This window comes from Babylonia areolata, chromosome 24 (genome assembly GCF_041734735.1).
Source record: "Babylonia areolata isolate BAREFJ2019XMU chromosome 24, ASM4173473v1, whole genome shotgun sequence".
Taxonomy (NCBI): Eukaryota; Metazoa; Mollusca; class Gastropoda; order Neogastropoda; family Buccinidae; genus Babylonia; species Babylonia areolata.
This window is the reverse complement of record NC_134899.1, coordinates 8,636,019-8,663,704: the sequence shown is the minus strand read 5'-3', so window position 1 is coordinate 8,663,704 and position 27,686 is coordinate 8,636,019. Positions and strand designations below refer to the sequence as shown.

At 42.4% G+C, this 27,686-nt stretch overlaps 1 protein-coding gene across 1 annotated transcript in view; it reads left to right on the top strand.

Moving 5' to 3' along the window:
- Positions 1-25,022, top strand: part of LOC143299159 (hepatocyte growth factor receptor-like) — a 51,531-nt gene extending 26,509 nt beyond the window's left edge. The window contains exons 12-22 of the mRNA XM_076612288.1: positions 2,259-2,507; positions 5,961-6,116; positions 7,580-7,747; positions 8,661-8,772; positions 11,468-11,608; positions 15,293-15,376; positions 17,090-17,274; positions 20,168-20,277; positions 23,793-23,955; positions 24,561-24,618; positions 25,006-25,022. Of these exons, the coding sequence (XP_076468403.1) occupies positions 2,259-2,507; positions 5,961-6,116; positions 7,580-7,747; positions 8,661-8,772; positions 11,468-11,608; positions 15,293-15,376; positions 17,090-17,274; positions 20,168-20,277; positions 23,793-23,955; positions 24,561-24,618; positions 25,006-25,022 (1,443 nt within the window). The remainder of the gene's footprint in view (positions 1-2,258; positions 2,508-5,960; positions 6,117-7,579; positions 7,748-8,660; positions 8,773-11,467; positions 11,609-15,292; positions 15,377-17,089; positions 17,275-20,167; positions 20,278-23,792; positions 23,956-24,560; positions 24,619-25,005) is intronic.
- Positions 25,023-27,686: the final 2,664 nt, after the last annotated feature.

Below are 27,686 nucleotides of genomic sequence, written 5' to 3'. Positions count from 1 at the left end.
GAACACTGTTCAGGGATGTGCCTCCCTGGGCAGTAATGGACTTTTTAAGAGAAACAAATATTTTTAACAAGATTTAGATATTTTTAATTGCATGTTTTTTAAAAAAGGCATACTGTAAAGATTTGTTGTGGTCACAGCCCTGAGATGGCCTAAGTGGCTGGCTGGGCTGTAAACATAAAAATTTTAAATAAGATATTTTATTTACAGTTTTGAGAAGATTTTTTTGTTGAAACGTGGTAACAGCCCTGAGATGGCCTAAACGGTCGGCTGGGCTCTAAACAACATGAATTGAATTGAATTTGTGTGTCTGTCAAATTGTCATTCTTTCTTGTAGACTCATAGCAACATAAAATCATTGCCTCTTTTGCATGTCTTTTGTCATCTGTCAGCCTCTTCCCTGTCTGCATTTTAGATCTGTCTCTATCGTCAGTTCATGTGTCATGTTGTACTTATTGTGTTTGTCAGTTTTTCTTACCTGAGCATTTTCCTTTTACATGATGATTGATGTGAACATTTTAGTCAAAGAAGGGTATACTGGTTATTCGTTTTGTTTTCATTTCACTGTCTTTTCTGTTGATGAGCTTTTGAATGAGCCTAGAGAAGAGTTTCTTACTGTTTCGAATGTGTCTGAAGCAGATGATGTAATCTTTGACTTGAACTGAATTTTCTTGTGCACCATCTCTTTGGCATTTGTTGTTTTGTGTCTTGCCATATCACCAGTCATTTTTCAATCAGCACACCTAGTTACAGCAGTCCTCTGTCTGACTTTAGCTGACAAGTGAAATATTTCAGTAGATAGAAGATAGACGGGCGCAATAGCCGAGTTGTTAAAGCGTTGGACTGTCAATCTGAGGGTCCCGGGTTCGAATCACGGTGACGGCGCCTGGTGGGTAAAGGGTGGAGATTTTTACGATCTCCCAGGTCAACATATGTGCAGACCTGCTAGTGCCTGAACCCCCTTCGTTTATATATGCAAGCAGAAGATCAAATACGCACGTTAAAGATCCTGTAATCCATGTCAGCGTTCAGTGGGTTATGGAAGCAAGAACAAACCCAGTATGCACACCCCTGAAAACGGAGTATGGCTGCCTACATGGCGGGGTAAAAACGGTCATACATGTAAAAGCCCACTCGTGTGCATACGAGTGAACGCAGAAGAAGAAGAAGAAAGTAGACAGAAGATGTCAGAAATACATTTAATTCGTTTTGGAGGTTAGAGAACGCAGAAGAAGATTTGTTTTGGAGAAGAAGAAAAAGAAAACAGGGTCACGTTTCATGTTTTTGAAAGACGGGCAACAAAGCTGAGCTGTTTGGAGTGTGGGACAGGTCTCTGAGGTCAGTGACCTGGGGTCGGCTCTCAAAGCCTGACCAACTCATTCGGTTAATTCACTGAGCCCTGCGCCCAACAATTGCTCTGGCATCAAAATTTTCCTCATTAAAACGGTTTTCTCATTCTTAGATCTGCATGAACGACAGAGAAAGGGAACTCACTGCTATGGTATTTCAGGATGTGTCCACACGTAATTCGGGGGAAAAACAATGTATTTTCTCTGTTTTTTTCTTCGTCAGTATGTCATGAAAGCCTGCTGGTGCTGAAAACTCCCCAGGATTGAATGGGTTAATGTGTTGGTCAGGCATTGAATGGATTAATGTGTAGGTCAGGCATTGAATGGGTTAATGTGTTGGTCAGGTATTGAATGGGTTAGTATGTTGGTCAGGCATTGAATGGGTTAGTGTGTTGGTCAGGCATTGAATGGGTTAGTGTGTTGGTCAGGCATTGAATGGGTTAATGTGTTGGTCAGGCATTGAATGGGTTAGTGTGTTGGTCAGGCATTGAATGGGTTAGTGTGTTGGTCAGGCATCAGCTCCTTTTTTATTTTACAGCAGATGTGGTGGAGTGTACATGGATCAGTCTGCACACTTTGACACTCCTTGAAAGTGAACCTGAAACTGAGGTTGATGATTTGAAACTGGTGGGTTATAGGCCGTCCCCTGACCCACATGTGCAAGCAAAGGGAAGATAACATAATGCATGTTAAAGATCCGTAATAGGCGTCAGCTTCTGTGGGCTGCAGAAACCTGCGTGTGCAGTGTACACCAGCCTCTGGCATTGGTGTATGGCTGTCTCGTTTTGCAGGAGTTCAACCCTCGTGTAACTTATTTGTGTGTGCATGTGTGTGTGTACATGTGTGTGTGTGTGTGTGTATATATGCACACCTATATGCACAGGAACATTCCTGCGGTGTTTCTTTCTGCAGGTGTGCAGTCATTCAGCGGACGGCTCCCGGCTGCTGTGTCCGGCGCTGAACGTGAAGCAGACGCTGAGTGAGCCCTTCACACCCCCGCAGATCATGGACCTGTTGGTGACGCTGGACGGGGTGACCCTGCTGCAGGGGGACACCATCCTGCGTCACTTCCAGTACTTCCCGGACCCCGTCTTCTTCCCCTTCACCCAGGCCGGCAAACACCGCGTCTTTGACGTCAACACAGGGGAGCTGGAACTGCAGGTGAGTTTCAGGCTTCCGGTGTGTGTGTGTGTGTGTGTGTGTTGGCGTCTAGGTGTAAGTTGGGCATCTGATCCCTCTTATTGACTCACTTGTGTCAACAAAGTGAGTGTGTAATAACCCAGCGTTCAGTTGTCCTGTGTGTGTGTGTGCGTGTGTCTGTGGTAAACTTTAACATTTTCATTTTCTCTGGAAATGCTTAGTTGATACCATATTTGGCACAACAATAGCAAATGGTCAGTTGTTTCCATGCATTCTAATCATAATGATATTGCATCCCTGGGAAGAGCACAAAATAGATTTAAATATTTTCATCAAAAAATTACTGTTACATTTTTCTATTTTATTTACAAAACTTAGCATTTTTGTGTGACATACTGACACACTGAACAATAGCAGTTCATTGATATATTTGTTGCTGAAAATAGAACTTCCTTTCCTCAGTGTCAAAGTTACATTTATACACACATCTCTCAATGTGCCTGCTAATGGGACGTTATATGTATGACTGAAAATTTTTTTTTTTTTTTTTGCTGCCCCATCATCTGCACCATTTCAGTGGCATTACTCCCATGCCGCTCATTTAGATTCCCCCATACACGGCCACACCCGGGTTTGTCCGTCACAGTTCCAGTGTCGGCAGTCCGCAGGGAACCATCGATGTTAGGTCGCCAGGAGGCCACACACCAGAGGAGACCCTGCACTGCTGCTAAGTCACTTTGGTGGTGTTCAGTGGTGCCTGTTCTGATTCAACATACTTAGGACACCACCTACTAAGGCCCCTACCAACAACAATAATGGCTTAGTCGCGGAGCCAGACTGAGTGAGCGTACCTCCCAGTGTGGAGACCGCCACCACATCCCTCAAATAACAGTCCCCCATGAATCTGCCAACACTGAAGACATTGACAGGACTCACCCCAAGCACGGAAGTGGAGGGGTATCGAAATTGAGGTCACCATGAGAGCAGGGCATGAATGGCCACAGACTTTGAGACTGTTTTGTTTATATTGATGATGATGAAGGAGGAGGAGGATGACGATGACGATGTTGCTATGGAGGTCTATTTTGGTTTGGGACTGCGTGACAAGGTTGTACTCTACGCTTCCTGTCATAATGATATCCCAGCGTTAACCAGGCCCGAGAGATACAGACACTTGCAGACACACCCAAATACGCATCCTTGAAATGGATGACACTCGACTGTGTGGTCCCAGTCTGCCCATTTAAGCCCACAGCACACTCAGCTCTGGATAGAGCCGGCCACGAGCTGAAAAACCCACCTCCACTGGGATTCAAACCCACGTCCTCCCAGCCGTAAGTCCGCGACACTAACCACTTTGCCACGACAGCTGGTGAAAACTAATTATTAGTAAGGAAGATAATTTTCTTATAACAGATCTCACTCACCTAAAACATTACGTTTTAAAAGATGACTCAAGGCATAAAAAGGGTTTTATGTTTTATACTCAGTGGGAAGGTCTTACACTATTTACATTTGAGACTGATACAACATCAACATGTTTACTGCACACACATATTTTACAGATGTTACTAGATTAAGTAGAATAAACATAACAGAAATCGTACTTGACAGACCCTGCACGAATCAACAGAAGCGGACATCTTGGATCACAGTGTGCCGCATTCACTCCATAATTCGCAGTAACATGTATTTGACAGGAGGCGAAGAAGGCAGATGAGTTTTTATTCAGAGAGAGATTTGCGCAAAGGCCTAAAAAAAAACTTACTGCATAAATGTCTTCAACAAGCATACAAATACACAAAATCGATTTTCCAAGCACACTTTCAGTTACATTACATCGCATTCTGCAAGCACGAAGGAAGACCGCTATGACCTTTGCAAACTGTGCTTCTATTTATAGTAGTCCAAGCGTGGAAGTCTGTAAAACATGCAATACCTAACTTTGAAAGATGTATTAACTCACTCAGTACGGCCAGTCCTCTCTTCTCCTCTACACAGACCCCTCGGATGTCCAGTGGGTGTCTGAATGACCCAACCTTTAGCTTCCGTCGTCAGAATTGTCGTATTCTTTGTCAACATTCACCTCTTCAGTATAAGAGCGTTCCACTTGCAATATTTTGATGATGGTAATTGGGATGAAACGCTGTTAACATCGTCTCTTTCGCCATTCATATGGAGAGAGTTAAGTTGTTGGTTTTTTTTAATTGTAACATAATCTTCAGTGTACTGTTTTCCACATCGTTCGGAGGCCAAGTACAAATATACTAAGTAACTCCTAGCAGACAGCGATGTTTCGAGGTACTGAAGGATGTTTTGGTTGCTCACTGCCTGTCTAAAAATAGCTCTTGTTGGACATGAAAGGGGTGGCAGGTTGGTATAATGAACATGCAAGTGGTCGAGCCATGGCTGACTGACGTCACAAAGTAACCCATGGAACAGTTCTGAAAATGCAAAATATTGCATACTTTTTGGTTTGGGGATTCCCCTTGTTTTTTCACAGTCCTGAAAAAAAAATAGTGTGTAACAACTCCGCTGTTTATTTACTCTGATCAGACGGTAGAAATAGCTTGCTAGTATTGTGGGCTTTTGAGGCAAGGTGTAGCTTCGGCAGTTAGATTGACGCAGCATCTTTCTTACTCAGGTCAGTAAAATCCTGGCTGTTTTAACTTCAAACATCTCATCCACTGACTGACCTTGAGTGCCCTTAACTGCCCTTCAGTTACATGCTTAGCTGGCAGAGGTTGTGTAGGTCACATGCATATAATTAACCTATATTTTTGACTGGTTTTATCCAGGTATTTCCTTTCCTGCCCCATGCCATTTTTCTTAAAGCTGTGTTCAGTATGTGATGAAGAAGTGAATTCTTTTTCCTTTCTTTTTTCTGAATGTACACAATGTTTTTTGTTGATTTTTATTAAACAAGCATATGTTTTAGGGTAGGCAGGCTTCATCTGTTGCGCATCTGTGTGTGTGTGTATGTTTGCGTTATTATTCAAACTATAATGTTGTTGCGTTATTATTCAAAGAATAATGTTGTATTATGTTATAGTTCATATTATTATTAGTATCGTTATGTTGTTATTGTTATAATAATAATTGTTATCATTATTATTATCATTCATGTCATTTATTTATCTTTTCATGATTAATTTTATTTCATTTTATTTATGCATTTATCTGTTAATTTACAATTTTGATTTATCAGTTCATCAGTTTAATTACTTACCTATTTACATACTTTCAAATTTCAGTTTACTTATTTTCTTTGTATTTTCCCCCTTCAAGGCCTGACTAAGCGCGTCAGGTTATGCTGCTGGTCAGACATCTGCTTAGCAGAGGTCATGTAGAGTGTACAGGTTTGTCCGAACGAACACAGCGACGCCTCCTTGAGTTACAGAACTGGAGTGAAGTGAACTGTAGGCAGGTTGTGGGAGTGCGTGCCCTTGGTAACATGCCGGTGATGATGGGCAGGGGGAGAACCTCCATCTGGGCTTCAGCACGGCTGACGTCCACGTGACGATCGGAGAGATGCCCTGTAACGTCACCGAGAAGACGGAGAACATCCTGAAGTGCAGGCCCACCTTCCGTGACTCACAGCTGGGCGAGGACAAGAAGTGGGAAGTGAAGGTAGGTAAAAACTATATTGATGGAAGTGGGAAGTAAAGGTAGGTAAAAACTATTTGACAAAAGGTAGGTAAAAACTATATTGATGGAAGTGGGAAGTAAAGGTAGGTAAAAACTATTTGACAAAAGGTAGGTAAAAAATACAATTGACAGAAGTGGCAAATGAAAGTAGGTAAAAAATATATTGACAGAAGTGGGAAGGAAAAGTTATATTGACGGAAGTGGGAAGTGAAGGTAGGTAAAATCTATGTAGGAAGTAAAGGTAAGTAAAAACTATATTGATGGAATTGGGATGTAAAGGTAGGTAAAATCTATGTAGGAAGTAAAGGTAAGTAAAAACTATATTGATGGAAGTGGGAAATGAAGTAGGTGAAAACTATATTGATGGAATTGGGATGTAAAAGTAGGTGAAAACTATATTGATGGAATTAGGATGTAAAAGTAGGTGAAAACTATATTGATGGAATTGGGATGTAAAAGAACTTTTAAAAGAGGGCAGGGTGAGAGACAGATTAACAAATGGACAGATACAGAGTGTAGAGAAATAAAAGGGGGGAAATAGGAAGGGGTTAATAAGATTGGGATTGGGGGGATGATGAGGGGAGGGGATATATATATACATATACATATATAAAGAGGGGGAAACAGGAAACCAAGAAGGGGGAAATAAGAGAGGAGGAAGGGAGGTGGGATGGAAATAAGAAGGGAAAACAGGGGATGTTAAGAAAGGGGGAAATAAGATTGGGGGATTCAAGAGGAGAGGGAAATGGGGGGGGGGGAGAGGGTGGAAAAAGGGGAAATAAGAGGGAGGTAGAAAAAGGGGGGAAAGAAAGGGGAGTGGAAAGTTAGACGAGGAAAGCATAAAGTAAGAGGACAAGAAGGAATGGAATAACGAAAAAAAGGAGGGGGGAGCTGGGGGGGCGGGTTATAACTGTAGAAGGGAGGGGGATAAGAGGGGGAATTCGGAGAGGGAAATTTGGGAAATTAAGAGGGTGGGAAATAAGACAGGGAGAGGGAAAGAAGAAAAGAAAGGTGTGTGGGAGGCGGGGGGGTGTGGACGGGGGGGAGAAGGGGCAAAGAAAAGTGGAGAGCGGAAGGGTAATAAGAAAGGAGGGGTGGAAGAAACTGGAGACAGGGAAAAGTAAAAAGAAGAGGGGAAAATGGGAAATAAGAATGGAAATGAGAGGAGAGAGACGAAAAAGGTGGAAAGAAAACTGGAAAATATGAGGACTGAACATGCACACACACGCGCGCGCACACACACACACACACAAACTCACACACACACACACACACACACACACACACACACAAACTCACACACACACACACACGCACACACGCACACACACACACACACACACAGAGACTCGCATGCACGCACGTACATGCACGCACACACACGCGTTTGGCAACAGCAAGAAAAAACTATGTTTTTGAGTTTTTTTGATTTGTTCCCTTTTCAGATCAGAGTGGGAAACCTGCTTTTCAACAAATCCAAGATTGGGTACATCTCCTTTATCCGTTCGGCGACGCAAGCTCAGTTGAGCGTGGCTGTCATCGCTGTCATCATCGTTGTGGTGCTGTGTCTCATTGCTGTCGGCGTTCTGGTGTTTGTGATCAAACGGCAAAGGGTATGTATCACACCAGTGTGTGTGTGTGTCAGTGTGTGTATGTGTCACTGTGTTTGTGTGTGTATGAGTGGTGTGTGTGTGTGTGAGTGAGTGTGTGTGTGTGTGTGTGTGTGTGTGTGAGTGTGTGCATGAGTGTGTGTGTGTGAGTGTGTGTGGAAGTCTCTCTAGGAGCTCCAGGTGTTAGCACAGGCTGATGATGCAGAGAGAACAAAGGGAGCCATATACACTTGACTGTATCCACAGAACACACAGAGTCAACAAGGAAGTCAACTATTTCCACATTATTCTTTACAGTTGCCAACAGCTTAACGTATTATTATCTGCAAGTCAGTCACTGATACAGATACCATTTCCCATAGACACTCCATTAGCCTCCAGAGAATGCTTTTATTTATAACAAAGTGGTGGCCTACTTTTGATGCGCCTGACAAGGAGATGTGTGTTCATGAGTTCTACTTCTGTACCAGACTGGGAATTTTACCCCCCCTCCTCCACTAGACCTCGAGTGGAGGTCTGCATGCTAGTCTTTCGGATGAGATGATCCTCCAACCTCGAGTGGTGGTCTAGGTTCTAGTCTTTTGGGTGAGACAATCAACTGAGGACCTATGTGCAGCCTGCTTTTAGCACACAAAAAGAAAAGAACCCACAGCAACGAAAGGGTTGTCCCTTGTAAAATTCTGTGTTGAAACAAATATGCATGCTGACAGGGGGAAAAAAAAGAAGAAAACAGTGGGTTGGACAGCATTGCAGCTGCCTGAATTTCACACACAGAAAAAAATATGTTGTGACCAGAAAAGAAAAAAAGAAGTAATACAATACAATTTATATAATGGGTGTTGTGTTTGTTCTTCACCTCATGCAGAGAATGTGTTGAGTGACATTGCATTTGTTTGTTCCCTGGTGGCTTTGACAGTCCAAGAGAAGAGACGCACCGTCCATCATCTACACTGCCGGACATCAGCTGGGGATCGATGGGGTGGACTCCAACGGCACCCGCACCTACTCCTTGGAGGCACGAGAAAACGGTAGGAACTCCGGAGGGAGATTTCTTTTAACCGGTAGTACGCCACTGATCCAGTGGCCTTGCTTAACTCTTTCACCACCAAGTTTCTGTGTGAAATACACCCCCCAGCACCTAATGTGTTAGGAACAATGCTCTCAGTCACAGGCTTTGGTTCATGTCAAAACAACACAAAGGACTTGTTCTCTTCAAACTCAGCCAGTGGGCAAAGGTTAGTCATTGTTCTACTGGCAGGAAACTGGCTGCAGCTGTCGAGCATTGTTAAAATGTGAAAAAAATGATCTTATCAACATGACCTGTCCTTGTCAACAAAAATCGCCCTTGACAGTACACTGTCTAGTCAACTAAAGTCACCCGTGATGGTGAAAGAGTTAAACATTCCCCCCAAGAACTGTTGAGGGAGGGAGATGTATGGGAGTTTCAGTTTCAGTAGCTCAAGGAGGCGTTTGGACAAATCCATATACACTACACCACATCTGCCAAGCAGATGCCTGACCAGCAGTGTAACCCAACGCGCTTTGTCAGGCCTTGAGAAAAAATAAATAAATATAATAAATAAATAAATAAATAGAATAAAATAAAATAAATAAATAAATCATAATAATATAATTAAAAAATAAATAAATATATAGTAATAATAATGAAAATAAAATAAATAGATTTAAAAAAAATTTAAAAACAAAAAAAAACAATGGTGATAAATAAGCAAATAAATGTATTTAAAAAAAAAAAAAAAATTAAATGGGAGGACAGGAAAACCGATGGACTGAAAAGTGGAGAATGGACGGGGAAACCATTTGCAGAGACCCAGGCTTTGACACTCAGCCAACAGGTCTGGAGGAATCCTGTGAACAGTTCCTCTGTGCAGCACCCAATAACACCTGACAGTTAAGTAAGGAAGAGAAAAAGAATTAATGAGCAGTCTCTGCCTGTATACTTTCTGTTGACATTCGCAGCATGGGTTGGAGTTTTCCGTCACGTACAGATTTCCTGATCAGTGATTTGATGGGGTTTCTAAACCTTTTGTCTTTATTTTACCGTTAGTATTAACTCACTCCAGATGAAAGGACCCAATCAGGCCCCTACTGTTTACAACCATTTCAGATGAAGGGGCCCAGTCGGTGCCTTAGATAGTTTTGAATTTTTGGACTGGCACCTAATTTCCGTAATGACGTTATGAGCTAAGAATATCTTAACTGGCCTTTCCACTCTCCACTGTGACCAATAAATGCAGAGTGTGTTGCTGTGCTCGCGAGCAGGAGAGTTATTTTCGCAGTGACTTGTTCATGTGAACAGTGCGTGTCAGCAATGGCGTCTGACCTAGTTTCGTCTTAGTCACAAGGCAGACAACAGAATTAGACAAAGGGGCCCTATCATGGCTGTGTAATCCTCTGAATTTAATCTGTTTCAAACTCTTTGTGCTTTCCTGGATTCGTTTACAAGTCATCAGTGTTTGCAAATTTCAAACAAAAAATATGGAATCTGTCATCATCTCACTGTATGAAAGCATAAGAAGAGAGGAAGTTTTGTGTTTTGTCCCCAACTGATTGTTATCTTACTGATCAGTTTTGAAGTTTTCTGGTCATAAATTCTTACATTTGTTTTTTGTTTTTTTTGGCGATTTCATTTCTTACCCATACAAATGGGTTGTCTGTGGGAAAAGTCAGGGGAGCTAACTGGCAGTACTGAGTTAAGACATGAAATTTGTCAGGGGAGCTAACTGGCAGTACTGAGTTAAGACATGAAATCTGGTTAAGCAGCCCGTGCACCCTGGCTACAAACTTTTCATTAGTACAAAAATCAGCCACTCCCACCATCCTTCCTTTTTCAGTGGTTCAGTGATATATTTGAAGAAATACACAGTGTCCAGAGAGTTGATGTTAAACTAGAGTGCACAAATGAATAGTGCTTCTCTTGTTGCTGGAAGGCAATGATTACGTCTGGATTTATTGTGGACGAGTAGTTGTGTAGTGTGTGTATGTGTGTGTTTGTGTGCATGTGTAGTAGTAGTAGTCTTCAGTTTAATGTCTTACACTTTAAGTGATATCAGACGAAGGAAAAAAAAGGGGTGAAGAATGGTGTGTATATATGTGTGTGCGCATGTGTGTGTGTGGTGGGGAAAGATACAGAGCACTGGAAAAAATAAAACATTAAAAGGGGAGACATAAGCATATAGAAGGAAATGCTAACATCGAACAACTATAACAACTATAACAAATGTCCTATTGGACTATGCTGCAAACCTTCTGCAATAGCAGATAACATCTTGAAATTATCAAAAAATACATGCACAAGAATTTTCCGAGAAGTTTGGTAAAAACAATTTCAGACTCTGACATTCAAAGAGTATGTATTTGCTAGAAATAGATTCTCCACACATGCATTTAACATCGTTGCTGAACTTTGTTATAAAAGCGTTCAGCTTTATCCTGTTTGATAATGCCTGAATTTGTCATAATCTGATTAAATTGCTGAATGTATTTGATTGATTGATAGATTCTGGTTGTTGAATATTATTTATACTTTTATTTAAAACTTTGCCATTGTGTGCATGTGTGTGTGCATTTATGTGCATGTGTGTGTGCATTTATGTGTGTGTGTGTCTGTTTGTGACTTCTGCATTCATGCTTTTGTGTCAGTGTGTGTGTGTGTGCATGTGGCATGTGCATTCATACATGTATGTATGTGTGTGTGTGCAGACTACTTTGAGAGGATGCAGGTGCAGGGAGCGGAGGCGATGCCTATGCTGCCCATTGACGAGGACATCCTGAAGCTGATAGAGAACGAGAGTCTGCTGATCGACAGGGAGTGCCTGACGCTAGGAGAGGAGATTGGAAAAGGTGAGCATCATTCTGTGTGCTGTTGTATTTATCCTGTATTGTATTGTACTTTACTGTACTGGACTGCACAGTATTGTACCGTTTTGTATTGTATTGTACTGTGTTATATTGTACTGTATTGCATTATACTGTATTGTACTGTATTCTTTTCTTTTTTTTCTTTCTTTTTTTTTTACTATTCTATTCTGTTTTACTTTTTTTGTCACTACAGATTTCTCTGTGTATAATTCAGGATGCTGTCCCTGGGGGGTAGTGCATTGCCACGGTGCAGAACCACCCTTGTTTTTTTCCTTTTTTCTTTCTCCTCCCAGGAACTGTTGAAGGAGGGAGATGGAGGGAAAGACAGAAAAAGAAAAAAAGAAAAGAAAAAAAAAAGAACAGATGGACTGACACCACATCTCCTGGGGTAAAAAAAAAAAAAACAAGGGGTAAGGAAGGGGGACAGATGCTTGACCTGCACATGACTCAGCTGGACCAGTTACTGTGGTGAAGTGGTTAGTGTGACCGACTGACAACTGGGAGGACGTGGGTTCAAACCCCACTGGAGGTGTGTTTTGTCACCCAGTGGCCGGCTTCTATCCAGAGTTTAACTCACTCAGTACGGCCTGTCACAAACTCTTTTAATACAATAGTAGTCTAGGGGTATTGGTTTATACAAAAGAGCTTATGCAAAATTGTCCTAACAATTTTAGGGGTGGTTTACTTAACCTGTATTAATTTTACTTATCCGGTACTAAATGAAAACGTGTAACAAGACAACATTTATACCAACAACTTTCAAAAAAAGGGTGACCACACCAAATTTCAATCTTTAGAACATTTATTGAATCGTTTCCTTTCTTTTAACCCTCCCCTTTTTCCCCAACATTCATAAAACAAATAAAAGTCTAGCGACTCGCGGCCGCACTCATCATTGCCGACCAGGTAAGTGTTAATGTCCGGGGGGGTAAAATCTAATGACTCATCTTCACGATGCGGCGCACAGTTGTCGGAGTGAAGTACACATGCAGGTCCTCCTCTCCAGTCAGCGAAACAGCCTCCCACGTCGTCCCTGGTTGTCCATAAGTAGCGTCAACACAGTCCGCCCACCAGCCAGTCACGCCAGGTTATCAGATCAGACCGCCGAACAGTCACACAGATCAGGCTGTCTGGTGAGATTATCTACAAGCTACTAACAAAAATATTTCCAACATAATTCGTACTACCTGAACTCAACTTAAACCACGGTTAAACATGTTTTTCCCAGGCAGACAACTGGGCCACGCTACACCCATTTATCATCATTTCTTTTACTAACTAATATCTTTACTATACTAAACATACTATCAAATATATTATCTCCATTACACCCCTAATCTCACCATTAATAATTACAACCCCATTATACCCAAGTCTTTCACATGTACCCACCATACATTCTCACAACAATTGAAATATCCTTACCAGGCTGTCTGGTGAGATTATCTACAGATCCACTACTGGACTCAGCAGAAATCACGACTTCCACCGTCAGCAACTGAACTGGCTCCAAAACCAGTAACCTGTCGACCCGCACTCCAGCAACCAGAACTTGTACTGGGAAACTCATAGTCGACTACATCCTGGATCTAACACTCCAGAAGAAAGAATTTCGACTACATTGATCCTGCAGTCTCCTGACTTGGCCCACTCTAGACCAGTCAACAATAATATGAGATTAGCACTCCGCTTAACTCAAGATCTTCAGGCAATCCCTGGATGGCTTGTACTATAAATATAAATGACGAACTCCCGAACTAAAAAAAACAACAAAGTCCTGTTCGATAACAAGGCACTTCACACGACAGCAAAATCACTCCAGTACAGCACAAAACCCACAAGAATCTCCAGCAACAAATCAACATGAAACCAACTTTTACAGCACTAAATCCAACAATAAAAAAGAAACCGATGCCTCTGACTGGCAACACAAGCTTTGGACTCCCGCGATCCAAGGAAGAGAAGTGTCCTTCTGCCTCGAAGTTTAAAACCGGAAGCCCTTCCCGCAAGTCCCCTCACAATGAACTCTCCCAGCAGGGGAGACGGAAACACACAACAAACATGGTTCCACACTACAATTATAGATCCGAATCTACCTGACACCCCTATGTAGAACTCAATTATCAGATCTTCCATCTGACCTTTTCCCAACTTGCCGACATACTCTGACATGTAACACTCTCCTTTCTTAAGTGACAGTATGTATGTGTTTGTATCAGTCTCGCTGTGTCACTGAGTTGCACACACTCGCCGCCGCGTGCAAAAACACTGACATGTGACACGGCCAGTCCTCTCTTCTCCTCTACACAGACCCCTCGGATGTCCAGTGGGTGTCTGAATGACCCAGCCTTTAGCTTCCGTCGTCAGAATTGTGGTATTCTTTGTCAACATTCACGTCTTCATTATAAGAGCCTTCCGCTTGCAATATTTTGATGATGGTAATTGGGGTGAAACGCTGTTAACGTCGTCTCTTTCGCCGTTCGTATGGAAAGAGTTAATGCGCTATGGGCTCAAATGGGAAGTCTGGGACCACACAGTGGAGGGTGATCCATCCACTTCACAGACATGTCTTTGGGAGTTTTGCTCCAGTTTCCTGACCAACACGGTAGGTGTCTGTCTAGATCTTCATCCTGGTTAACACCAGGATATATTGCAAGAGAACAGCCCTGACAGAATATAGTCCCACAGCTCAATGGATGGATATATTGCGAGAGAACAGCCTTGTCAAAATACAGTCCCACAGCTCAATGGATGGATATATTGCGAGAGAACAGCCTTGTCAAAATACAGTCCCACAGCTCAATAATGGACTCCCCTAACAGCAGCAGCATCACCCCTGTCATAATTTATCATCATGGGAATATAGAAAACAAAATGTCCCTAATTGTTGGAGGGGCTGGGGGACGGGGTGACACATAAACAAAACAACTAGGGAGATTTGTTTCAGGTCATTGTGGCTGTGTTTCAGGTAATTTGTTTCAGGTAATTTGTTTCAGGTAATTGTGGCTGTGTTTCAGGTAATTGTGGCTGTGTTTCAGGTAATTTGTTTCAGGTAATTGTGGCTGTGTTTTGAGTAATTTGTTTCAGGTAATTGTGGCTGTGTTTCATGTAATTGTGGCTGTGTCACAGGTAATTTGTTTCAGGTAATTGTGGCTATTTCCAGGTATTGTGGATGTGTTTCAGGTAATTGTGGCTGTGTTCCAGGTATTGTGGCTGTATTTCCAGGTATTGTGGCTAGATTTCCAGGTAATTGTGGCTGTGTTTCATGTAATTTGTTTCAGGTAATTGTGGCTGTGTTTCAGGTAATTGTGGCTGTGTTTCAGGTAATTGTGGCTGTGTTTCAGGTAATTTGTTTCAGGTAATTGTGGCTGTGTTTTGAGTAATTTGTTTCAGGTAATTGTGGCTGTGTTTCAGGTAATTTGTTGCAGGTAATTGTGGCTGTGTTTCAGGTAATTGTGGCTGTGTTCCAGGTATTGTGGCTGTATTTCCAGGTATTGTGGCTAGATTTCCAGGTAATTGTGGCTGTGTTTCATGTAATTTGTTTCAGGTAATTGTGGCTGTGTTTCAGGTAATTGTGGCTGTGTTTCAGGTAATTGTGGCTGTGTTTCAGGTAATTGAGGCTGTATTTCAGGTAGTTTGTTTCAGGTAATTGAGGCTTTGTTTCAGGTAATTTTGGCTGTGTGAAACGTGGGTTCCTCACTCTGCCCGAACAGAAAGGAGACATTCTGGTGGCTGTCAAAACTTTACACAGTGAGTTTTTTGTGTATGTGTGTGTACACGTATGAAGGTGTGCATACACACATGCTTCTTTGTTTGTGTGAGTGAGTGTGAATATGTGTGTGTGTCTGTATGTGTGTGTGTGTGTGTGTGTGTGTGAATGTATCATCAGTCATATTACCAATAAAAGGAATTGTAAGTTTCTACCATTACAGAATGTTTTTTAACTTCAGCAGCTGGTGTTCAGATAGATTGATTTTTGATTTGTTTTGAATCAAAAAAAGCCCCTTGAATATTGCCATATTTTCCCAGAACCCAGGCAACAACATGAGGGAAGTTGAATTTCCTGCTAGAGGATGAGATGTGACTTCAGCAGTTGATATTACATATAACCATATTCTGTGTGTATGTGTGCGTGCGACTGAAGCCCTTACTGAAATGACACTGGAAACAAATGATGAGCACCTGAAGGTCAGCAGTCAGTCAACTCTACCCAGGCAGGCAGTCTGTTGGGCAGATGACTCCATGTTTGTATAGCGCTTGGATCTTAGTCTCTGACCAAAGATAGTCATGTATAAGTATTGATAATCATATCATCCATTTGGAATGTCGCCATATCTTGTGTTCAGACTTGAGGCATGTACCCCCAGGGAGATAGAATGTCCTGTTATTTGTATTTGTATTTGTATTTCTTTTTATCACAACAGATTTCTCTGTGTGAAATTCGGGCTGCTCTCCCCATGGAGAGCGCGTCGCTATACTACAGCGCCACCCATTTTTTTTGTATTTTTTCCTGTGCTATCGATGTGGATTTTTCTGCAGAATTTTGCCAGGAACAACTCTTTTGTTGCCGTGGGTTCTTTTATGTGCGCTAAGTGCATGCTGCACACGACACCTTGGTTTATCGTCTCATCCGAATGACTAGCGTCCAGACCACCACTCAAGGTCTAGTGGAGGGGGAGAAAATATTGGCGGCTGAACCGTGATTAGAACCAGCACGCTCAGATTCTCTCGCTTCCTAGGCGGACGCGTTACCTCTAGGCCATCACTCCACAGAATGGTATATCCCTTCAGCAGTTGATGTTACAGATTGCTGGGATGCATGATTATAAAGCACCTTGAACATCACCCTGTGTTGTGCCTGAACCTTATCTAAGGCAGGGAGAATTTCCTGTGTTGAATGGTATATGACTTACGGTGTCAGTTTGACGTTGCAGTGGACTTGTGATCCAGTGTATACCAGTGATCATGGCTGGAGGCCCCTATTTCAGCAAGGTGTTGTGTCCTTGGGGAAGGCATTTTACTCTGATTTTCCTCACTCCACACAGGTATCAACAGGTACCCAAGTTGGGAGACCGTTTACCCTTTCACCACCATTCAATTTAGAGTACAAAATTCCCTTGTACTATAAACACAGAAAAGACCGTGACTAAGAATAGCTGGTGATTCCCCCTGCGATGTATGGAAAATATGGCCTAACCTGCTACTGAGCATTAAGAGCAGTAGGTTCCTGGATAACAGATCAATGAATGGTCACCTTCCAGTGACATGGGTCCTCTACCACGCCTGTGCTTAAATGCAAGCTTGGCGGTGAAAGGGTTAAAACGGCAGGAGAGGATAGGACCCCGCCTTCCTGTGCCTAGCCCTTGACTCAGTGGCTATGAGTTCACTGCCCACGTGGCCCTAAAAGGCTGTGGGAGTCGCTGAACATTGCTGTATCTTGAGTTCGAACCTGATGTGTGGCAGACAACAACCCACGGGAGATAGAGCTGCAGAGCTTCCTGCAGGAGGCACTGATCATGAAGGACTTCCACCACGCCAATGTGCTGACGCTGATCGGCATCTGCCTCAACCTGGACGCCATGCCGCTTGTCGTGCTGCCCTTCATGAAGCACGGAGACCTCCTCACCTACATCCGCGACGAGCAGCACGTGAGTCACGCTTGAACTTGAAGAAAAAGAAATAACTCCCGTGATATTCTTTGGGATTGTAGTGTGTGTGTGTGACAGTCAATAAAAGGGGGAGGTGTATGTTGTGTGTGTAGGTGTATATGTGTGTTATGAACAAATTGATGAAGTATGTTTTCATGAAGTGAATGTGTTTTTGTGTGTGTGTGAGTGTGTGTGCTGTATTTTGCAAAGTTGCATTGTACAAAGCTGATTATTTTTATGAGTTTTGATATACACTTCTTTTTTTTTCTTTTTTTCTTTTTTTTTTTACTGTTATCTTCAATAAACTAGTTTGGGAGATGTGACTGAACAAAGATTTCAGGTGTGAAAATTTTATTTTTCCTGAATTTTTCTCAGCATAGAGGATAGCAGAACTGTCAAGAATGAAACACATAATAAAGATGATAACTTGGAGATTGAGTTCATGCCCTGCTGACAGGGAGCATATGGCATTTACAACAAAAGTTATGCATGTGTACATAAGTGTACATGAATATAAGTATGACGTACAACATGCATTTGCGCACGCGCACACACACACACACACACACACACACACACACAGGGCAGTGGGGGAGGAATGAGGTGGTGGAGTGTTGTGTAGGGGGTGTGAGGTGTAGTGTGTTCTTGGTGTGATGTGGGTGTGAGTGATGTGGAGGGGTGGATGTGGAGTCAGGGGTTGAGTGTGTGTTGGGGAGGGGGAAGGGAAAAGTGTGTGTATTTGTGTGTGTTCAAGAGGGCTTGGTGGGTAGATGTATGTGAGTGTGTGTGTGTGTGTGCATGTGGTTGCATGAATTGGAGTTTTCCCCCTGTACTATACTGATTTGTGTATTGACATTTTAGTGATTATTTCTTCAAAGGGTTTTTACTTTTCTTTTGATATTCAGACAGACAGGTGCAATAGCCAAGTGGTTGAAGCGTTGGACTTTCAATCTGAGGGTCCCGGGTTCGAATCTCGGTAACGGCGCCTGGTGGGTGAAGGGTGGAGATTTTTCCAATCTCCCAGGTCAGCATACGTGCAGACCTGCTTGTGCCTGAACCCCCTTCGTGTGTATATGCAGGCAGAAGATCAAACACATACATTAAAGATCCTGTAATCCATGTCAGTGTTCAGCGGGTTATGGAAACAAGAACATACCCAACATGCAAACCCCTGAAAATGGAGTATGGCTGCCTACATGGCGGGGCAAAAATGGTCATGCACGTAAAAACCCACTCTTGTACGTACGAGTGAATGTGGGAGTTGCAGTCCATCAACAAAGAAGGAGACTGTTTAGACATACACTTCAGTTCAGTGGCCCAGAACATCAATAGGAAACTGGAGGGCATTGTAAAAAGTCTGTCACTTCCATCTCCATGTGTGAGGTTGAACAGGGATGTGGGGAAGGGCTGAGGTTGAGGGGAAGGTGTGTCGTGTTGGGTGGTGGGGTGGTGGGTAGGGGTGAGTGTGTGGATGTGTGTGGGTGGGGGGAGTGTGTTTATGATGTATGTGTGTGTGTGCTGTCGTGTGTGTGTTTGTGAGGGCTAGGTAGGTAGATGGTGTGTGTATGTGTGTGTGTGTGTGCATTTGCAAGCGATACATACTTACATGTGTTTGTGTGTGTGTGTGTGTTAAAAGGTTAAGTGGATGAGGGTTGAGTATGTACATTTGTGTGTGTGGGTGTGTTTGCAGCATACATGTTCATGCTCATGTGTTTGTTTTGGTGTTTGCATGTGTGTTGAAGGGTATGGGTGATTTGGGGTTGAGTGCGTGCATGTACATGCGTGTATGCATGCACATATTTGTGGGAGTGTGCATATGTTTTGGAGGGATAGCTGTCCAATTTCTGAATGCGTGCATATGTGTGGATCTGTGTGACTCCTCTGTGTGTGTGTGTGTGTGTGTGTGTGATTTCTTCTTCCTTCTTTGATTTAAATTTGTTCCTTTCTATTGGAGGGGGGTTTCAGGGGAGGGGGGTGTGGGGGATGGATTAATAGGTGTTTAGTGTGTGGAAATGTGTACATTGGTGTGTGCATGTATGTTTGTTAATGTCTGTGTGTACATTTGTGTATGTGTTGTGTGTGTGAGTGTGTTCATTAATGTATCAGTGTGCATGTGTTTGTGTGTGTGAAAGATGTGTGGATGGGGTTGAGTATATTTGTGTGTGTGTGTGTGTGTGTGTGTGAAGAATGGTTAGATAAGGGTTGACTGTATACATATTTATGTATGTGTGCTTGTGTGTGATAAAGAAATAGTCCCTTCCTGTGTAAGAAAAGTTGTCCACATGAGAAGGAGGTATTTGACAGAGTTTATGTAGTAGGCATCCTGACAGTTTGAAGATCACAGTGGCAAAGCAACATGTGCTGCCATGCCTATACTGTCCCTGGGACAGTAACAAAATGTAGCATTTTTACAGTTATAATTAATGTTGTCAACTAGGTCTTCTTGTCTGGGTGTGTTTCTGCATGTACAGGTGGTTATTACCTTCTGTTTGTATCATTTGTTCGCAGTCTTCCACCTCCCACAAGGAGTGAAAGAAAATTAATTGTGAACCTATGAAGTGTGTGTGTGTTTGTGCATGTTTATGTGCATGTTTATGCATAGATAAGTGTATCCTTATTTCTCCTTTTTAAAAAAAAAAAAAAAGTCACATGACCTAATATAGTTTTGACAACAAAAAGCGTGTTACCGCTGACTTTTAGAGTTGTGCATGAATCTAACTTTATGCTTTTAAATTTCTCGATTTAGCTTGTTGGTTTTTGTCCTTGGCTGTGCTGGTGGCCCCCCACCCCTCACCCCTGACCCTCACCCTCACCCTGACCCCCACTACCCAGTCCCCCCATGCCTTCATTTTGTTTTCATCCATGCTTCTTTTGGTTTTGGTTTGGATTGCAGCAACCGACGATTAAGGATTTGATTATGTTTGGAGTGGACATAGCGCGGGGCATGGACTACCTGGCAGGACTGAAGTTTGTCCATAGAGATTTAGCCGCCAGAAACTGCATGTAAGTGGTGTTAGGGGCCAGGGGGGTTGGACATGGGGGAGTCAAGACTGAATGCTTACCTTTCCGTAGGAGGTGTTATACCCTTTTGATTATCCAGACCTGCCAGCTGCTACGTTTTGAGCATAGCATGCTCTGTTGAGAATCAGAATGCTTCGCTATCACACTCATAGTGAAAATACTGAATGAGGAGGTGGAAATTTAACCTGTGATGTAGACGACAGTGTACTTTTGCCAGTATGGTACTTTACTTTGAGCCGATTGGAATTTTTGTTCTATGGCTTGTGATGGGCCTGAGCCAACTGGAGCTCAGTTTATGTTGTTTAATTTTCCCCTCTTCCATTTTAGGGAATCAGACTCTTCCCTCCAGCTGTCTTTCGCTTTGTGGAAACAAGTATCCACACAGTGCTACCCTTGCAGCTTACAGCAGAGAATACTCATACATTGTCCTTCGTCTGTGTGTTCAAACCACACTCTGCACTGTGTGTTGACTCAATTTGAAGGTGTCACACAGCGGAACGAACAATGATTTTCAACACATTAAAACCTCCAGACAGGTTGGAATTTCAAAAGCTGCAACAGCCGCTGATTTTTTCGTTATTTCGGAATGGCAAAGTTACTGTGAGTGTTGGTGCTGCTGCTTGCAGACACTGGACTGCTACGTTCAGATGATGAAATTCTTCTGTCAAGTCTTGTTAGGGGTTGGCAGGTCTGCTAACTGTTGGTGTGAGGAAGGGTATGTGTTTGGGTAAGCTGGAGGTGTTTGTGTGTGGGTGGATGTATGTGTGTTTGTGTGCGTGTTAGTGTGTTCATAATTGGTCTCAATATAAGGAAGAGAGAGTTTGTGTTTGTATCGGATAGTGTATGTAATCTGTATTTTTGTTTGTTTTTGATTTAACATCTTTTCATTTGAAGTGTGTGTGAGAACGTAATTTAGTACCAGCATGTTTTTAGAGTGTTGCTTTGCGTAAGTTTGTCCACACTATCAGAAAATTAACACTCCTTTCTTCATTCAGTCCTCATTCCCATACAGTGCTGTCTGGAAGAAGAAAAAATTACATGCTTACCTTTCTTTTTCTTTTTTTTTTATATATCTTGTGATGAACAAGTCTTTTTTTTTTTCCAGTCTGTATCTCATTAATGCTATTTCTTTTCTTTCTTTTTTTTTTCTTTCAAAACATTCTTCCTTGTGAAGACATGCTGACAAACAAACAACACATGTTATTTTATGTATGATTTACTTCAGAGTTAACAGCATTTTATGTATACACATTGATTGACTGTGATTCTTATGCATTGTTCATGAGTTTCTCACCACAAATTGATTATCTGATCGAATATTATAGAGTATTATGTGTTCTGTATGGTTGAGACCCTCAGACTATGCAGAAAATGACAAAGTTTTTTGTTTTGTTTTTTTTTTTTAACCATGGGGTTCACTTCTCTGTACCGTCCAGAAATGATAGTGATTACCTCTTTAGCCCCATGACCTCTTGGAGGGTTCATATCCACTGCTTTCTGTGGATTATCAGCATGTGGGCTGCAGCAGACAGGTTTGTGGCTTTGCCATTCAGATTCTAGATTGTTTGATTGATATGGATACTTTATACAACGCCTATCCTTGGTCGGAGACCAATCTGTAAACGCCTTACAAACACTGAGTCATTTACACAACAGGCTGCCTACCTGGGTAGAGCTGACTGCCGGCTGTCATTGGACAGATAATCCTAATAATGATTATAATAAAGAATAAAAGAATAATAATGATAATGATGATAATAATGATACTGATAATAGTAATGTCAGTAATAATAGTAATAATGATGACAGGTGCAACAGCCGAATGGTTAAAGCGTTGGACTGTCAATCTGAGGGTCCCGGGTTCGAATCACGGTGACGGCGCCTGGTGGGTAAAGGGTGGAGATTTTTCCGATCTCCCAGGTCAACATATGTGCAGACCTGCTAGTGCCTGAACCCCCTTCCTGTGTATATGCAAGCAGAAGATCAAATACGCACGTTAAAGATCCTGTAATCCATGTCAGCGTTCGGTGGGTTATGGAAACAAGAACATACCCAGCATGCACACCCTCGAAAACGGAGTATGGCTGCCTACATGGCAGGGTAAAAACGATCATACACATAAAAGCCCACTCGTGTACATACGAGTGAACGCAGAAGAAGAAGCAGAAGTAATAATGATGATGATAATAGTGATAATAAAGGGATTATATGTGGCTGAGGATGAGGGGCAAGAATGTAGCACCACTGAACACAGTGAAGGGCAGCAGCAAAAAATAACTGTTATTCCTGCACTCGAATGGGTTCCGTTTTTCAGGTTTCTGAAAAGTATCAGACGATCACTAACAAAAAAAAACAAAAAACTGAATTCATTAATGTATTATCCTGATTTTTCACGTTGTAAATTGCTGCTTTTTTTCCTTCTTCTTTTTTTCTGAGACTGATTCTAACATTTTAAATAATGATTGGTGATATAGTCTGTGTGAAAGAGTGTGTTAAAGTAGTTATTTTCTCATGCATTGTAAGTAATTGTGTTCAATGCAGTGATGCCATTGTTAACAAAATGAACCCACACAATGATGTACTGCTCTTGATACATGAGCAATACGGACATATGTGCTGCAAGCCCCAATTGGTGTAGTTTTCAGGGGGGGGGGGGGGGGGGGGTGGTCATATTCCTGCAGGATAAAATTAAACTGTGCAGCTGCAAATTGTCACTGTGCAGTATATCACATTCGTCTGTTGTTGGCTTCAAGTCTGCAAGCACATGGCAGTGCTGTATATGTGAATTTTTTTTTGGTTTCACTTCTGAGCACTCCACATCCACATGATTTCTGTCAGAGCATAACATGATTATCTCGCCTGTTTAAGCACAAGCCTTGTCTGGGTTTGTTTCCATGTTGGATTTGTTCAGCACTTGCACCCTGCTTTGTTTATTATTTCCTTTTTTGATTATCATTATTTTTGTAGCCACATGTAGAATATTATCACTGGAATCTTGGAAACCCCTTTCGAGCACTAGCCTTTAGTAGCATCACGACTATAATCAGAATTAGGCAGTTTATATCATACCAGTGTCTCACATTTCTTGATCACAACACCTCACATTCATCCTTTTGTCTCATTTTGTTTCTGTATGTCCTTGTTAGTTATGTTGTATGTCTGTCTTTTAAATTGAAATGAACGATGCTAAAAGAAGTATTTCTTAAAATGAATGAGCCATGATACCAAATCTTTTTGCTAAATCTCTGCTGCTCTGTGACATAGATCTTTTTGTGGATCTCTGCCACGCTACGACACGGATCTCTTTGCTAAATCTCTGCCAGGTTATGACACAGATCTCTTTGCTAAATTTCTGCCATGCTATGACATAGATAAATCTCTGCCGCTCTGTGACACAGATCTCTTTGCTAAATCTCTGCCTGTGACACAGATATTTCTTTGAACATTCTGCTGCACCATGACATGCATCTGTTTATGCAATCTGTGCCGTGATACAGGCTGGACGAAGAGTTCCGTGTGCGGGTGGCTGATTTTGGCCTGGCGCGAGACATCTACGAGAAGGAGTACTACAGCTCGGAGAACAAGAAGGCCAAGCTGCCCGTGAAGTGGATGGCGCTGGAGAGTCTGGAGAAAGGGACGTACAGCTCCAAGACTGACGTGGTCAGTGGCGCCTGGTGGTGTTGGTCGGGGCAGTGTGTGTGTGTTTGAGTGTGTGTGTGTGTGTGTGTGTGTGTCAGATTTGGGGCTGTTTGGGACAGTTGTGTGTGTCAGTGTGTTGATGAATTGTGTTGAGGCTGTGTGTGCGTGTGTGTGTGTGTCTGTGTGTTGATGAATTGTGTTGAATTGTGTTGAGGCAGTGTGTTGATGAATTGTGTTGAGGCAGTGTGTGTGTGTCATTGTGTTGATGAATTGTGTTGCAGCAGTGTGTATGTGTCTGTGTGATGGTGTGTGTGTGTGTGTCAGTGTGTTGAGGCAGTCTGTTGTGTGTGTGTGAGTGTGTGTGTGTGTGTGTGTGTTGAGGCAGCATGAGTGTGTGTGTGAGTGCATTGAGGCAGCATGAGTGTGTAAGTGTGTTGAGGCAGTGTGTGTATGAGTGTGTTGAGGGAGAGTGTGTGTGTGTGTGTGTGTTGAGGCAGTTTGTGTGCATGTTTGTGTGAGTATAGCGTGTTGAGGCAGTAAGAGTGTGTGTGACAGTGTGTTGAGGCACACACACATATCATGCACACACGCACGCACTCACTCTATCACCATGGTCTGTGTGACAGTGGTCATACGGCGTGGTGCTGTGGGAACTGTTGACCCGGGGCGTGACCCCTTACTCCTGTTTGTGTGTTTGAAGGAGAGCGTCGGGGTGCTGCCTTCCTGTGCTGTGCCCCAGACACAGTGAATATGAATCCATTGACCTGATGGTCATGAAAGGCTTTGGGACCTTTAACTTTTAACTTACTGAGAAGTTGGGGTTTAGACAGGATGTGTATGAAACAGTAAACTGACATGGTAACGAAAATGAATGAGTGTGAAAACTACACTTAAAGGTTTTAAGCAGTGACGAAGAGGATGTGTGCGAAACACTGATAAAGACAAAATCAGTGCGAGTGTTGTCTACAACTGTGCAACAAGTTCACAGCTTTCTTTTGGTCTGTGTATGTGCTGTTCCATGACTGCGAGAAGCTGTTTCATGTTGTTACAGATCACTTTGGTTTGTTGCAGGCTTTTGGAGGCTGTAGCACTGATAGTCCGATTCTGGGGTAGGCATGTCTGATGTGTGGACAGTTTATCATTGCTGATCATCAGAGCTTTGTCAGCTTTGCTAAGAGACAGGGATGGAACAAATTCCCTCCAATTTCTGACAGTCTGCTGTAACACCACGGTCAGGCGCCTGGAGCAAAGCGACTTTTTCCTCTCACATCATCCAGTTGTCTTGTCCTTGTTCAGAAAATCAGCTGCTCTTTGAGAAACAGCTCTGTGTTTTGCTGTTGTCATGACAACGTTTGTTTTGTTTTGTTTTGTTTTGCTCTGGTATATTGCAATCACACTTACAGGATAAAGTTTTTGTACCGTGATCCTGTGGAAAATCATAAAGTGTCCACAGGCAGTGATCTTGCATCGGCTTGCAGTGTGTGAGAAATGGCACGGGTGGTGTTCAAGTATATAAGGTAATTGCGGGAGATGAGTGATTTGATATGAGTGAACAGACCAGATGTGTCAGAGGTGGGAACAAGGCAGTGCTGGAGATGGAAGACACTGCTACATTTGGTGGAGGACTGGTTTTGTGTGACTGGAGGCGTTGTGTATCCTACATGTGGTGACACTGTGTTACAGTGTTAGTAGTTTTTAAGTATACTACATTTGCAACACATTGTGAGTGACATTGTTTGTATTTTTTAAGAACACTGCATTTGGAAAACAAAGTGTGTGGGGAATGTTCCACCTGGATTTGAAATTACAGTAAAATAATGATTTATACACACTTAATCCCGAAAGAATTATCGCCCTGTGTATATTGTATTTGGATGCTGTAGGAGTCAGCCTTTTGACTTTGGATACATTAGATGTCAGATGTTTGACTTTAGACACTTAAGATGTCTAATGTTTGTCTTATAGTGTGTTTGTGCTATGCCCAGTTTAGTAGCCTAATTGTACCCCTGTTGGCTTTTACACCAGAGCCAAATCTGTCTAACCTAAGAGTCAGTGTAAACGTACCTGGAGTGCCTGTGAACTTGCTGTAAACTTTATCTGGTCAAAACTTAAAGGCTAAACCAGAACAACCCCCATCCTTTTTTTAACAGCTTGTTTAAACCTGTAGAAAGAGAGTTATTTCCTGCTAGGTGGGGGGTGGGGTGGCTGAATGACCCTGGGATAAAATCCAGCAGGGGGGCCTGGGGGGGGGGGTAGTTTGAGGGTGTTATGCCTGATGATCAGCCCAGTGTCTGTCATCCTTTGAAGGGATCAGTGTTTCAGTGTTACAGTTAATGCTTGATACCCTGTAGGGATGACACTGTGTCATGCATATGTATTTTTTTTTCCATGTCATTTTAACTCTTTCACCGCCATAGGCAACTCTTGTTGACCAGACAGCGCGCCACCACAGACACGCCACCACAGACGACTTTTGTCGACGTCGATGGGTCATGTTGATAAGACCATTCTTCACATTGTAACAAAGCTGGACAGCTGCAGCCAGTTTCCTGCCAGCAGAACAGTGACTAATCTTTGCTCCCTGACCCAGGTTGAAGTGAACAAGTCCGTTGTGTTGTTAGGACATGAACTGAAGCCTGTGACTGAGAGCATTGTTTCTGACATATTTGGCAGTGGGGAGCGTTTTTCACACAGAAACTTGGTGGTGGAAGAGTTAATTGTGTCAGTAGTGTGTCATCTTATCCCCCTTTCTTTTTTTTTTGTTTGTGTCACTAGTTTGATTGCCATCAAACTTTTGATTGTGCAAAACCATACTTTAGTTCTTATTCTTCCACGCTCACACACACACACTTGCAGGGCTGGACATGCATGGACACAAACACACACACACACACACACACATCCCAAGAATGGTTGTATTGTTCCTTATAAATCCAGCCAGTTACGCATAATCAGAGCATTCGTGCCAAAGACAGAATGGACTGCTTTGTGAGGAACCTCCAGTCTGATCTTAGAATGTGTTGTTTTAAGATGTAGCAGAGATGGGGTTTTATGTGAAGAAAAGGATACAGAATCACCTTTTTGGTGTAAATCCCAGGAAAATAATGCACGTACACTTGCAGAAGTTGAGACATAGAGGTGAACGATCCAGTAATCCATATTTGCTGTACAGAGTAGGGGTTGTTGATTGGAACTTGTGTCAGTACATATTTTTAGGAAGAAAATTGTGTTTTCAGTCATAACCTGCAAATGGTCTGCTTATGTTGTTTCATGTGCCTGTGGATATGCTTTTGTTGATCCATATTATGCTTGTGGTTAATGTATCTGCTTATGTCATTTCATGTGCTTGTTGACAATTTGTTTTTTAAAGTTTTTTTGTTTGTTTTTTTTACATAAGATTGTGATATAATATTGCATGGGTATATACATGGATATGTATATGTATATATGTGCTCATGGTATAATTTTATTTAAATGAACCTGCATTTTTTTATCAGTGTGCATGCATATTTGTGATTTGTGTGTGTTGTTTACTTTGTTGTATGTGCATCTGATTGCACAAGACTGCAAAGGCCGTGTCACAGATTTTATCTGAATTCTCTCTCTCTCTCTCTCTCTCTCTCTCTCTCGTCCTATGATTGCTCTTTCTTTCGTCCTGTGATTGAATGTTCTTTACTCTGGTATTCTTCAGTCACAGAAAGTGCATGATGTTTTTTTTTTACAATGAAATGAATGATAGCTGTGGCTTACTG